Source organism: Micropterus dolomieu, linkage group LG18 (genome assembly GCF_021292245.1).
Source record: "Micropterus dolomieu isolate WLL.071019.BEF.003 ecotype Adirondacks linkage group LG18, ASM2129224v1, whole genome shotgun sequence".
Classification (NCBI taxonomy): Eukaryota; Metazoa; Chordata; class Actinopteri; order Centrarchiformes; family Centrarchidae; genus Micropterus; species Micropterus dolomieu.
In genome coordinates this window covers 29,494,999-29,508,911 of record NC_060167.1, presented here as the reverse complement: position 1 = coordinate 29,508,911, position 13,913 = coordinate 29,494,999, and the positions used below count along the sequence as shown (strand labels likewise).

At 41.6% G+C, this 13,913-nt stretch overlaps 1 protein-coding gene across 3 annotated transcripts in view; it reads right to left on the bottom strand.

The window, feature by feature from the left end:
- The window catches only part of LOC123956882 (monocarboxylate transporter 2-like), a 22,893-nt gene extending 9,565 nt beyond the window's left edge, over positions 1-13,328 (bottom strand). Inside the window, exons 1-4 of one of the 3 annotated variants that reach the window (XM_046029383.1) lie at positions 13,219-13,328; positions 12,082-12,302; positions 6,401-6,544; positions 1,392-2,198 (exon numbers count right to left, since the gene is read on the bottom strand). In XM_046029383.1, the coding sequence (XP_045885339.1) occupies positions 1,392-2,198; positions 6,401-6,544; positions 12,082-12,298 (1,168 nt within the window). In that variant the 5' untranslated portion in view covers positions 12,299-12,302; positions 13,219-13,328. Of the gene's footprint in view, positions 1-1,391; positions 2,199-6,400; positions 6,545-6,653; positions 6,803-12,081; positions 12,303-13,218 lie in introns of those variants that run through there. The other 2 variants (XM_046029384.1, XM_046029385.1) reach the window with 2 other exon arrangements.
- Between the last annotated feature and the right edge of the window lie 585 nt (positions 13,329-13,913).

The following is a 13,913-nucleotide window of genomic DNA, read 5'->3' as shown; positions in this document are numbered from 1 at the left end:
GCAGTCCACTCTTTGTGAATCTCCCCCACATTTTTGAATGGGTTTTGTTTCACAATCCTCTCCAGGGTGCGGTTATCCCTACTGCTTGTACACTTATTTTCTACCACATCTTTTCCTTCCCTTCGCCTCTCTATTAATGTGCTTGGACACAGAGCTCTGTGAACAGCCAGCCTCTTTAGCAATGACCTTTTGTGACTTGCCCTCCTTGTGCAAGGTGTCAATGGTCGTCTTTTGGACAGCTGTCAAGTCAGCAGTCTTCCCCATGATTGTGTAGCCTACAGAACTAGACTGAGAGACCATTTAAAGGCTTTTGCAGGTGTTTTGAGTTAATTAGCTGATTAGAGTGTGTCTTCAATATTGAACCTTTTCACAATATTCTAATTTTCTGAGATACTGATTTTGGGGTTTTCATTAGTTGTCAGTTATAATCATCAAAATTAAAAGGAATGAACACTTGAAATATATCAGTCTGTATGGAATGAATGTATACATTTTTGAGTGGAATTACTGAAATAAATCAACTTTTTGATGATATTCTAATTATATGACCAGCACCTGTAGACTGGAGCAAGAATTTCAGAGTGGTGAGTTATTAATCTGTAACAAAAATATCTTCAATCCATAAAGTTTTAACTGAGCTCTGTCTCTACATCACAGTAACAACTTCATGTCCATTGACTGCCTGGAGGGTAGCTAATGTTTGAAAGGGAGAGGAGAGGTGTGTGCTGCAGCTCAGTGTTTTTCCACTGGTGTTTTTGAGGGCGTGTCGGACTAGCCGCTTGGCGAGCGTTATATGAGGCACATTTAGTTTTCGGAAACGGCTGGACTACAAATGAGCTGTTTTCAAGCAGTATGTGATTCTGCTGCCCTTTTGACAGTACAGCGTACTGATGTAGCAGCATATTGTACCATTCGTGCATCCCAAAACAGCCTAATTCACAAGTGATAATCCTACTCTGTCTTTCTAGAATGACCCCCTAGCAGGCAACTGAACTCTACTGCAACATAATGCACAGCCCATGACTAAGAGAGAGACAAAACACACGAAGGGAGAAAGAAAGAAGTTCTATTTTGTAATGCGGTTTACTGTATTGTTTGCAAAATAGTTCGCTCCAAACTGGCTGTTTATTTCTGCTGTAGCAATGGTAATAGTTTTGAGTGTGTTTGCAGACGTACAATATTCGCTTCCTCTTCAGCGGCAGAAAGGAGCAGCATAAAGCAATCTAAAGTGAGCTGAAAGTAAACACTTGTGCCTATGCCTGGCTTATCAAATTGAACAATCCAGGTAAACATGGAAATGTGCTTTGCTGAGAGGTCTTGCTTTTTCAGTGAGTCAGACTGATTCTGTTAGGTCTTTAAATGGATAGTTTATGGTCAGTGTGCACACTTACCTGCAGCAGGTGGTCCAAGTAGCATGGGGAAGCACTCGATGATGGTGACCAATCCAACAGCACTGGGGAAGCGTTGAGTTCCCATCAGGTCCATCAGACATTCAAATATCAGTGCGAAAACCATGCCGAAACCCACGCCAGAAAATACCGTGTAGACCACCAGGAAGGCGTAGCTCTTTATCAGTGGGCACAGCAGGTGGCACATGCCATTAAAAACCATGGCAAAGCTGAAGAAGTACTGTATTCTGGGCCTGATCCACTTGCTGTTGGCTAGCAGGCCGGTGCCAGGACGAACAAACATGTCCACAAAGCCCATAATAGAGAGCAGATAGGCTGCGGAGTACTCCTCTATGCCTTGCTTAATAGCATATGTTAACAGGAACAAAATGGGCGCATAGGCACCGAAGATGAACATCACGTTCCCAATGAGGTAGATGATGAAGCCTCTATCCTTGAAGAAGGACAAATCCAAGAACTTCTTCATACAGCTTCCTTTTAACTTAGTGTTGCAGTTATTTGGCTGCTCCTCCACTTTTTCTTGCGGTGCACGAAGTGTTGGCTTACAAGGCAGAATAACAGGCCTCATCAGGGCCCCAGCAACGCAGCAATTGAGCATCAGACCCCCGAGGATGAGGAGACTTCCTCTCCAACCAAATCTTACCAGTAAATATTGGTTGACGGGGGCCAGGCAACATAGAAACACTGGACTCCCGGCCATTGCCAGTCCATTGGCTAAAGGCCGCTTGGCAAGGAAATACTTGCTGATGATGGTGAGAGATGCATTGAGGTTTAAGGAGAGTCCACAACCTGTATGTAGACAGATTGAAAAAAAAAAAAAGAAAAAAACATTTCACATTTCAAAAATCTTCAATAATAAACGCTTCCTGAAACTACACTCCAAAGGGCACTCACTGTTGGAATTATTTCAGAAATAGTTTATCAATTTAAGTAGAAATAAATTACAGAGCCTGGTTAATGCATTCAATTGTTGCCTTTTTACCCCAAAATAGCACCTAATTTTCCATGAAGAGCCACAGGTAAATAGTTAGGGTGCTATTCTCCCTTTCCAAAGTAAATTTAATTGTCTTCTCTGGTTCCATAATGAAGCTGGAGGAAAAGGGTTTTCTCAGAATAGGTCCAAACAGGATTACTATATGATGATTTACAGAGTAAATTCTATTTCAGCAAAAGTTTTCCAGCAATAAAAAGGGAACAGCAACCTTGATTTTACAGTCTCTCTCTCTCTCGCTCTATACACACACACACACACTTAACACAGAAATTGAACATTGTTGCAATACAGATTTAAAAAAGAAAGACAATTCACAAAATGTGGCATTAATTACTGCAAGTAGCAATTCAGCGAGTAATTAATAGATAATATTATTGATTTTTCAACATCTTTGGTCATCCAAACATCAAGCATCAAAAGTGGAATGTTGTTATATATTTGGCTGATCATTTCTTAATTTAATTGGGAAAGCATGGAGGGATATCGAAAACAAATTAAATGAATAAAGAGATACTGAAATGTTAATGAGTAAAATGGATGAAATGTAAAGAAAATGTGTTATTAAAAATGAATTTACAAAATTAGCTTTAAATTAAATTTAAAGTATGTTAACTTCTGAATGACATTTGGTTTAATTTAGTCTTGTTAAAGGAATACTCCACTGTTTTTCAACCTTATCTGCACGTCTTTGCTGGTAGGAGTGATAATCAATACATGGTATAAAGTTCATCAACACTCTCTATGTTGCCAAGGCACCCGACCAGAGCACCTCAGATTGTCCACAAGTTGATGCAATCATGTGGACATCAAAAACCCACAGCAACTTCCCCCTCTGCTCCCAAAAACAATGGCCACAGGCCCAATTATAGACAAAATGGATAAACTGATACATGGTACTAGAACACACACCTCACAGTTTTGCTCAGCTTTGAGCAAACTCAACTGTCTTTTGTTTTTATATTTTGTGCCTGTTTTCTCACAATCTTTGTCCACTGCTGACGCCTCTATTGACCTGGCCATGCACGACAAGACATGCGATCCATCTCCTTCCAGGCTGGCACCCTAAATAACCAGCAGGACTTGCTAGAGCAGTGACCCTCACCAGTGTCCATCCAGCAAACTGTCCATTGTCCACAACCTGGGAGTTTGAACCCTGGGTTTGTGTGGTAACAAAAAATGATGAAACTGCCCAATCCCCTGCACCCTGTCACTTTTGCACTGCACAGCTGACAAGTTTTTCACCATTTGATGGCTATTGTAACTGCTCTAAACATCCTACATCTGAAACAATTGATCACTTGAGCACTTCTTGTCCCACATAATCAACAATGTGAACTTTTAAGATCTTGAACGTCCAATATGCTGACCTCTATGCTTTATATGATTCCACAGCTGCTTTTCTGCTACCTTGTATTGTGACCTGGATTGTTCATGCCTACCTCAAAATGACAGCCCCTCCCAAATAAAGGTGCAGAGGGACAACAAGGAATCTGGGCAAGGAGCTGTATATAAAAGGATAAGTACTTACTTAAAGCCACTCACTGAGTCTGGAGTGTTTTTCAACTAATTTGTTATCTTTCTGGTGAAGTGTGTGTATTTGTGCATGCATGTGTGTAAGCATATGTCTGCATGTCTGTTATGTCTGCAAGGTGAGCCAGGGCACATGGGAGCAGAGCAGGGCACACACATGCCCTCGGGCACCACACATGGCCTGGCCCCTTGCTGGGCCTATTAATCCTTCACAGCAGTCCTTGGCAGGGTAATGAGCCTCACAGGGTGGCAGAGAGCCCCCTTGTGACGACTATGATGGGAGCCTACGGGAAGTACAGAGGGCCACGAAAGACCATGCTCCATGGGATCAGGGACGGTTCTGTCTTAATTACTGTCCTGATCCCGGTCCCCTTGGTGCTCTAACTGCGCCCCAGGAGCTAGGGTAGATGCCCTGAGCCCCGACAAACAGCATGGCAGCCTAGTCAAGGGAATTTATAAACAGTGCGTACGTACAAAACAGGGCTGGAAACGTGCGTACCCCACTTCCCAAGCAAATGTTGTGATCTATAAAAAACAAACTTGGCGGGGAAATGTGCATCCTGTAAGTAAACTCTGAACCATGCGTACGCACATAAAGAGGAGAAATGAGAAACGGCGACTCACATGGCAGAAGGATGAAATGGTTTGAAATGAATAGGCCTACTACTGTGTAAAATAAATCGAAATATTACCTCTGAATAGTATAGGTCTTTCTAAATATTCAGACACTCGTTTGACTGATTTTCCCTGAAGTGCACAATAAAGAAACAAAATTTAAGATCATTTGCGGCGCACAAAAATAACCATGATTGAGGACAATAAACACAAACAGAGGTATCTGTTTCTGCAAAAGAACACCTCAAATCTGTTGGACAGTTTCAACAGGAATCATATTAATTAATACTTGCATGCAGTGCAATTTATTCTCATAAATAAGGTGAACAGGAGGACAAATTAAATTTAAATTGATGCCGTTTTCAGTGCGTTAGTCAGTCGAGCGAATAGGAGAGCATAGTTTCATGTATTGTTATCACATGTGCACCAAACACTGTGCGCCAGCATGTGGATGTGATGCGTTACTTGTAAAAACACATTATTGAAAAATGACAGTCACAGTCATATTTCTTTTAACTCATCGCCAGCGTTGTTGAATTGTGTGTCAAGTGTTTGTGTAGCCTAAATAAATGTTTAAACACAAGGGGAATCCAAATTAGTACCTGGGTCATCCCATCTTGCATGTGTGTGTCCCCCTCCGGTCAGTGACGTCACAACAAAAAGAGGGATGCCCCTTCCTGCAGATTGGTCATAAAAGAGTGGAGCTCCGGTGCCCCCTTTCCTCGGGTGCACAAGCGTTGCATGAAAGTGCGTTTTTTTACCCGCCAAACAACATGCTTCAGCTTCACAAAAAGGTTAAATCTTGTTTTGTAGCTTTTCTGTCAGAATTTACCTCCTTTTCTTCATGCAGTCATGACGTATTAATATGAGTGAATGAGGGGCGTTTCACTGACCATTTATAGGCAACTATGGGCGTTTGAAAGGTTGGACATGACGCTCCTTCACATGCGCCACATTTCAAGTTTATTGTAATTTACACACACTTGTAACCAAGTCTGAATATTTTTTGGCGTACGACATTTTTGGCTTTTGAACGCACGTACACGTTTTAGTGAGATTTCTACGCACAGTTTTATAAATGAGAACTCTGGTAACCCAAAGATTTGGAAGGGATGTTGCAGCCGTTTCCTGCCACAGAGGGGCATAGCCAGGGCTGATGGGAATGGCAAACAGGGAGGTAAACACGTTTGGGATCCATATTATGAAATGAGTTGGCTTAGTCATGTGTTGAAAATACACTTTGTCTTGGTTTTTGGCTGAGATTAACTAAATGTCTCTGGATTCCTGATGCTGGTAAGTAACAAAATCAACCTGGCTAGAGCTTTTTCCAGGTAGCCTTGTAAATGCTCCGTATATGTATAGTGCCTTTCTTGTCTTTGCGACCACTCAAAGCGCTTACATCACATTCACACACTGAGCCTAAAGCTGATGATACACGGGGGAACTTTTTGAGCAATGTTGCTGGGCAATGTTGCTTGTGGCAAGTCCGATGATGTTTTGAACGGATAGCGGTGGGGCGGGGCGGGGCGGCTGGCAGAGTGCTGGGGGAAGAAAATTACGGTAGTAATCTTTACTCATTACTAGTGACGGCAACGTTGCCCTGAACGATTGCTCTAAAAGTTGCTCTGCGTATCATCAGCTTTAGTGCTCAAACAGAAACTAACATTGACACGCATAGCCACCAGGGGCAATTTGGGGTTCAGTATCTTGCCCAAGGACACTTTGACATGCAACCTGGAGGAGCCGGGGATTGAAACGCTGACCTTCCGATTAACAGGCAACCCACTCTGCCTCCTGAGCCACAGCCGCCCCTCGTCATAAGATATTGTAAACAAACAAAACAAAGTAGTACCTCCAATGACGCCAATGCAAAAGTAGAGGTACATGATGGAGCTCCCAAACGAAGCAGCTACCATAGAGACCCCACACATCAGTCCACCCAGTATCACTACAGGCCGGCTTCCAAAGCGACAGACCAACACACTGCTCACTGGTCCTGCAAAGAGGAGGAGGCAGACAAAGAGAAAGACAGAGAGAACAGTTCAGAATGATCATATGTTACATCTCAACATGAACAGTTTGTAGTTAGTTAGTAATTAACTCACCTACTGTTAATGATCAAGGGTTCACACAACAGCACCGGTTCTCACTCTAGGTCTGAACCAAGGGCAAAAGGACATCACAGCGGGTGATGGAACACCTCCACACTTTTGCATCCACTGCAAAGCAACTTGGCGACTCATTATACTCTCCCCTGATAATGTCAAATACTACACTCAGTGATCAATCAGCAATTAAACAGCCTTTTATATGCTGTCACTCTTCCCTTCATTCATAACCTTGCCTGAAAGAGTGACATTGCCCCACTAGTCCTGCTGCAGCATGCCATACTTCTTGGTATAAAGAGAGAGACCAATCATTTGAATATATATTTATTTTACTCACTTCATATAGAAAAATAGGGAGCACATCAATCAAACTAATATAAGGGCTGCCATTACTACTGAAACATGCTGCAGCTTTTCAAGGCAGTGGTGGGAAGGGCCTTAGTGTGGATGGTGAAAAAAGCGCAGTGAGCAGTTTTACATGTTTGGCAAACATCTACTGTCTTCAAGAGCAAGTTTAATATGGCTGAGGATTCATTTCTCAGTGCATAGTGGGAAAAAATATGCAAGGGGGAAAGTATGTCGTTTTAAACATTCTTGTTGTGTGGATATATTTGTATATTAATGCTTGTTATGACCAGTCATTAAGAATTTGTAGGACCACAAACTTCTTGTCATTCTCTTAATCAAATGTTAATTTACCACCTTCATATGTGGATCGTACCAAAACATTATTTTTTTCATTACGGAATCTAAAGATGCTTTTCTACAAACCCTTCTTCTTTGTTGTAGAAAACCTTTTAATGCAGCACTGCAATACAGTTTTTCGGTCGCTTTGAGGCAGAATTCTGCAGTCTCAGTTCATTCAACTTACACTGTAAATTTCCAGCTAAACCGAGGGCGGGTCTATTTCAAGTAGCCGGCTATTTAAAAACTATTTTATATTCTTTGTGTGGTTCATCAACGGTGATAAATTATCCGAAAGTCCCGCGATGTGCGGACAACTCGTCACAACACCAGTGAAGCTGGAGCTCGGTCTCCTCAGCATGTTCCTCTGCTGCCACTGCACACATACACGCTACGCCTCCACATGCGCACTGATGACCCAGGGTTAGGATTACAATTACAAGTTTTATTCTTTTCACATGTTTATTTACAGCATTAAATGTTGAAATGTATATTTTATAGGCTGTATATTAACTTATTGGGAGAAAACTGGTAGTTCTATGTAAAATCAGACGTTGAGCACCCCCATATTGGCAAAATGGTGTGATCCTCGTTTCGCTGCAAAGCTTCGACTGTGAGATTGACATTCGATCGAGCTCCGCCCATCGAAGCATCGAATCTTTGACTACTGGGGGTCAGCCCTAAATCTCACCTATAACCACAAGCTAGTGTGCTAACGTTGTCTGTCTGTATTAAACAAGTAGCGTACACTGTCATCACAGCAATATCGCTGAGAACAGCTGCATGCTGTGACTGAAAACAAGGTTGATGAGAGCTGAGAGACTGATAAAAGCAGTAAAGTTGTGAGCTGTAAAATCAAAAAATCATGAGCTGGAAGATGCTAAAACACTCTGTAGAGCCTAATGGACCACATTAAACACAGTTTTGACCATCAACAACAGATCTCTCAGGCCTCTATATAGTATATTGGAGCTATCGAGAAGAGTTTCAAAAGCAGGATCACACCTCAATCAATCCACATCCAGCTTTCCTATAAATACCCTCCTAACCCTCTCCTCCTCTTTGGCTCTTGCATTCTGTGCCCCTTTCTGTCCCACCCAACCTACTTCTCTCCTGTGTCTTCCTTTCCTTCCTCCTCTCTGTAGGGTCCTGTCCTGAGTGGGGTCCGTCATGCCCGGGTGGTATGCTGGATTCCCCACCAAAGCGTCCCCTTGTTTGGCATTTTTACATGAAAAACGACTTAAACAATGAATCGATTATCAGAATAGTTGACAATATCTTTTCTGTTTCTTTTTCGCCAGCTTACTTCTGTTTGATAAGCTGCCAACTTGCTGGGAGATCTCACAGTGAAAGGACTTGCTGACTGTCCATGCACTGATGTCAAAACAGACATCTGAAATATCTCTGTAAAAGGTCTCCTCATATGTGCTTATGCCATTAACTGTGCACCAACCACACTGAGCTGTGAATAATTGTCCTTAACAACTATCTGCTGTACCACTGTAGCAACAGTACATGAAATAAAAATATCCATCCCGCTGTTTATACAGTTAACCAGGTGCCTGCGGGGGTCAAAGACACATATCATCTTTCTCACTGTAGCTGTGTCACAATAGGGCATCTCCAGCGCTACCACCATTTCTACTTCCATTATAACTTCATCATTCGGACTCCTTGAGTCAGAGGTTCTTGGAAAGGGCTGTCATGTCTCTCCCATGGGGACCTGGTTTCAGACCCCAATGTGCTGAACCTTCCTCTGATATATTCCCCCTGTCTCTCTCCTCCACTGGGTGACATTGCTGAAGCCTTGCCAAGGACAATATGATAAAGCCCTGTGCCTGAGCCACAGTGGAGGGGAATATTTCACCAGTTAGGCCACTCTGAGTTGAGTGCAGGTGAGCCACACACCCTGTACCCTTGAAAACAGCTACTGATAAATTCACGTATAGCCTCCCCAAGATCTTTAATTTGTCATATTTTATGTGTAATGGGGTTTCCAAAGGGTTCCAAACACCTGGAATGACACCAAACACACATTATGTATGTGTATCCTGTGTGGCATGGGCCCAGGTGTAATGTTTTTTTTCTGTTGGGCCCCAACACATGTAGACATTCATTCATTCTGCTAAAATTAGGGTTGAAAATGTTTTTGCAAAGATTCAACCAATGAACCATCAATGATGGTTGATGTAATGTGGATCCAGCAACTCAGAGCTTCCAACTTTTTTCACATAATGTTTGATATCTGTCTACCAGTCATCATAGATCTAGCCATGTGGAGGAAACACAAAAGCAGGAGACACTGAAAGCAACTAATAAAGCTGAGGTTTAAATATGTGAGGTAAGCAGTAGAAATACGCCGTTCCTGTTACAAAGTAAACTACCAGGGATGTGGACTTGCACATTACAGATCGGCCACGTTGCCAGCTGTCATTGCATTTAATTCCAGCCAAAGTTGGGTCAGGGCCAGGGACAATTTTTTTGCCGGACAACCTTGTCCTAGTCCCATTCAAAGGAATGTGGAGGCTGTGTTTCTTCATGCATTGCTGTTGTCTGTCTGAACAAGTTCTCAAGGACTCACAAGATTTATCTGGTCAGGATAGGAACAGGAAAGCAGATGAAAAAACTATTTTTTTTTAATTTAGTACTTTTCTATTTTAAAATGTTCACGTTTACAAACAGTGAATATTGTTACCTCATAGAAACTATTAAATATAACATCCTGAGAAGACAACGTCACTGTTTTAAACATGTTCATCCTGTGACAATGGCTTGTTGAGAGTACTAGCGGGCAATGCATGGCTAAGGAGGGTCAAAAGCCAAAAACGAGCCACTTTGCAAGAAGTAGTGCCTGGCTGGTCACAACTCCTACTTAGTCTGACACTGGTGTTACAGGCCTAACTGCAGATGCACACACTGCGCAGCCAATAGTGATGTTTCTGTACGACAGCGAAAGTTTACTTTGACATCAAAACATGTTCTCATCTCTGCAAAACACTTTAGAATCTTTGATCCTTTAACATCAAATGACTTACATAACTTCTGTATGAATATGTGTTTTACAAGTGAATTTTTAAAAGGAAAAGCAAAACTACTCATAAATGACTGACAGGACTGAGTAAAGAGTTTCAGTGCGGACAGTTACATTTCAGTCAGGAGAGTAACACACACTGACAACATTCCTCTTATTAGGCAGCCTAACACTATTTCAGTGGGTGCAGTAACTCATGTGAAGTCAATTTGTCAATTATCTATCTGGGTCAAATGAGTATACCATACAAAGGTTGTTTTCTTTGTAGAGAAGACAAGATGACAAAAAACTGAAGAACTGTTTTTCATTTGCTCCAAAACTGGAATTTACTTTTAGCCATGATACTTACTGATCAGTACAAACTCATAACACTGACTACTTACTCCCTCTCACGCAGGCAGTCAGCTAGCCGTTAGCTGTAGTCTTTGTGACCTGATCAAGTGCAACTTTTAACAGAAGATGTTTGACGATCTAAAGAGTCTTTGATCAGCAGACCATTATCACTGCTAGTTCTTGAAAGTGAACTTGGTGTGTCAGAGCCCTAAGGGAACACAATACAAAAAGACAGCTCAGTCTGGTAAACCCTGCAGGCAGCCTATTATCTGCGGGCCAATATAAATACATTCTCTACTCGTGTAAAGAGTATTAATTTAAAGGTGTTGACTACAGAACCTGTGCTGGCCTGAGGGTATGAAACCTCACACTACACTGAATTCCAAACAGCTCTGCTGCAACTCTGAATTTAAAGTTTTTGGTATTTATGGTTACCAGGTGGTTTATTGATATAGTGTACTGTATATCTGCTGATATTAGCATATTACAGATATATCAGGTTATATGGGGACTGCTAAGTAACGAGAAAATTGCAGTACACCAATGCTAGCAATGTTTAAGGTAGCTTAGAAACAATGGCACCAGTACATAAATTGCCCAACAGAGAAAACTGTTTTCTACTGTAAAATGTCTCACACAGTACATATCTTGGTCACTAGTTTTTAATAAATATTTCAATTTAAGCAGCTAGCACATACAGTATGTAGTCTAAACACGCTTTATTTTTCTTTCCTTCCCATAAGTTAAAAATCATGACATTTTTACCAGTTAAATTTACTCAACTATGGGGACAATTCTCCTGATACATGTGCCATAAGCAACCTAATCGCGAGAGGACTGGGCAATATTAAAACATAAAATATTATACTGCAAACACTATAGTTCAATCCTTTTTGAATTACTTTGAGGGACATGGACAATATCAACAGCTTATCTGGGCGTTCTATTTTTTCTCTCTATTATGTGAAACATATTTTGAACTGTACTCACCACAAGAGGACCACATTTACTATGAACTGTAAAACATCATAAACTATTGTATCCGGAAACGCAACATGTTTTAGACGTATCGGGAAGTACAACATAGCTGAAAATCAGCTTAAACTGAAAATCACTGGTTTTTTTTAGGGGGATGTGAATGTGATCTGAATGTGATGAACACAAATGCTGCTGCATGAATGACAACTCTCAACTGAAATAGAGTGAAACCATTGGCAGGAATGTGTACTGCGTCACTCGTGTGTGCGCAAGATAAATAGTAATAGTATAAAGCAACTGACCTGTGAAAGATCCCGCAGATGCAACATTTGTTCACAGTGAAATGCAACTGATAATAGTGATTCTTTTCCCACAGAAGCACTGATTGAATCAACTCACCTCCTGCATACATGACAGCTAGCATGATAGAGGAAACCCATGCTATTTCACTGTAGCTGGCCCCTAAGTCCTCTTGGATCTCTTTGAAAAAGATGGAGAGGGTTTTTGGTGTGGAGTAGGCGAAACCAATGGAAATGTGGGCCCCAACCACAACAATCCAGCCCCAGCCACCATCCAGGGGTTTGTAGCCCAACTCATCTGCTCGAGCAGGGGACATGTTCCTGTTCAAGGGGCAGAAAACATCCTCAATCAGGAATCAGGACAAATGTTGTAACTGAGATGAACAAGTACATGTTAAAAATGCTTAATTATGCAACACAGTCAGGCGTGTGCAAAATTGACCGTTTACTTAATGTCAATGAGTAGCCATCTTTGAACATATCAAACCGCCCATTAATTAGCAGGTTTTTAAACACATAGACTAACACTAGATGAAAACTAAAATATTTACTGTTTTCTGACGCTGTGAAAGGTTTGTTTGCACGAGTCATGCTTGTAAACAGGCAAAGCAATAACTGACCGAGCAATTATTTCAAAGTAAGACTGAAACACAAAATGCTGATTGTCCTTTAATCTTCAGTTATATAGCTACTGAATGTGAATATGCCTGTAATTTACCTGCGCAGACATTATTCACTGGGCTTTTACATGTTTAAGTTTAGTTTTTTTCAGCCCCAACACCGAATACAGAGACGTTAATTAATGAGGCTCCTAACTTTGAAAAAACGGTAACATGTGTTTTATTAATGCAGTATTAACAAGTTATTTGGGTTGGTTGATTAACGATAATCAGCCTGGCAGTTCGCATCAGTAACGGTTGTTATGCAAAATATTTGACACCCATTCGCAAGTAAGTTAAAAACTACAACAAATAAGACGCTTCCACTTTTTAACTTAATCCTAACCGCAGCTTTCCCCCAAAAAAAAGTCTACAACTGTTGCCCTAGACGTGTTCAACGTCATCATTAAACGAAACTCTTTACTCTTCTATTCGAAAAAGTCGGACGGGAGGATACACGTGGACACCACGGCATCAGCGGTTACAACTGTGAGTGCGGTGTTAACCCGGTAACTTTCAAAGCATTAAACACATTAAAGTTCGTACACGTCCTTCATAAAAGTCTCTGTGGTCCTTACCTTTCACTCAATCGCCTTCGCAAACCCGTTTGTCTCAACAAACTTTCAGCCCACTGCTTTATTGGACGCCTGGTCACGTGTCACGGCGATGGCAGGTTTGACTACTTTCAGGCTCCCGAGCACAAGATCTTTGTCTCCTCTCTCGCTCAGTTCAGCCTATAGGTCGTGCTGCTGTCTGCTGGCGTCACCACAGTCCCAGAACATCCCACACACCTACAGGTTTCTATATTAGTGTTTTAACTTAATGCATGTCTGCCTGTGAATACTGACTGGGGTGTGGATAAAACCAATAGCATGCATATAAAAAAACAACAAGAATAAATGACCAGATTTCACCTTTAATAGTTTTATTTTCAAATTATGTGCAATGTGAATTTCACAGTTGAGCTCAACCACCACTTTAACCCAAAACAGACAAACCAGCGAAGTAAAAGTGAGGGAAACGCACGAAGAACAAAATGGATAGCACCCATAAATGATGCATGTGGAGGACCAGAATGAGCTATGTGCTGCAGCCCCAAGGCCACAGACTGTTGTCCACAGAAAGCAGCTTCTAGCTTGTTGTATTAAATGACTGGTGTTTGAAAACGTGAAGTAACAATGTAGTTATTGATCTGTAATGCTTAGTTTCGGTGAGATGATACAAACAAATACTACTGTACTACAGAGGAGAGAGGTGGGGGGGGGGGGGGGGG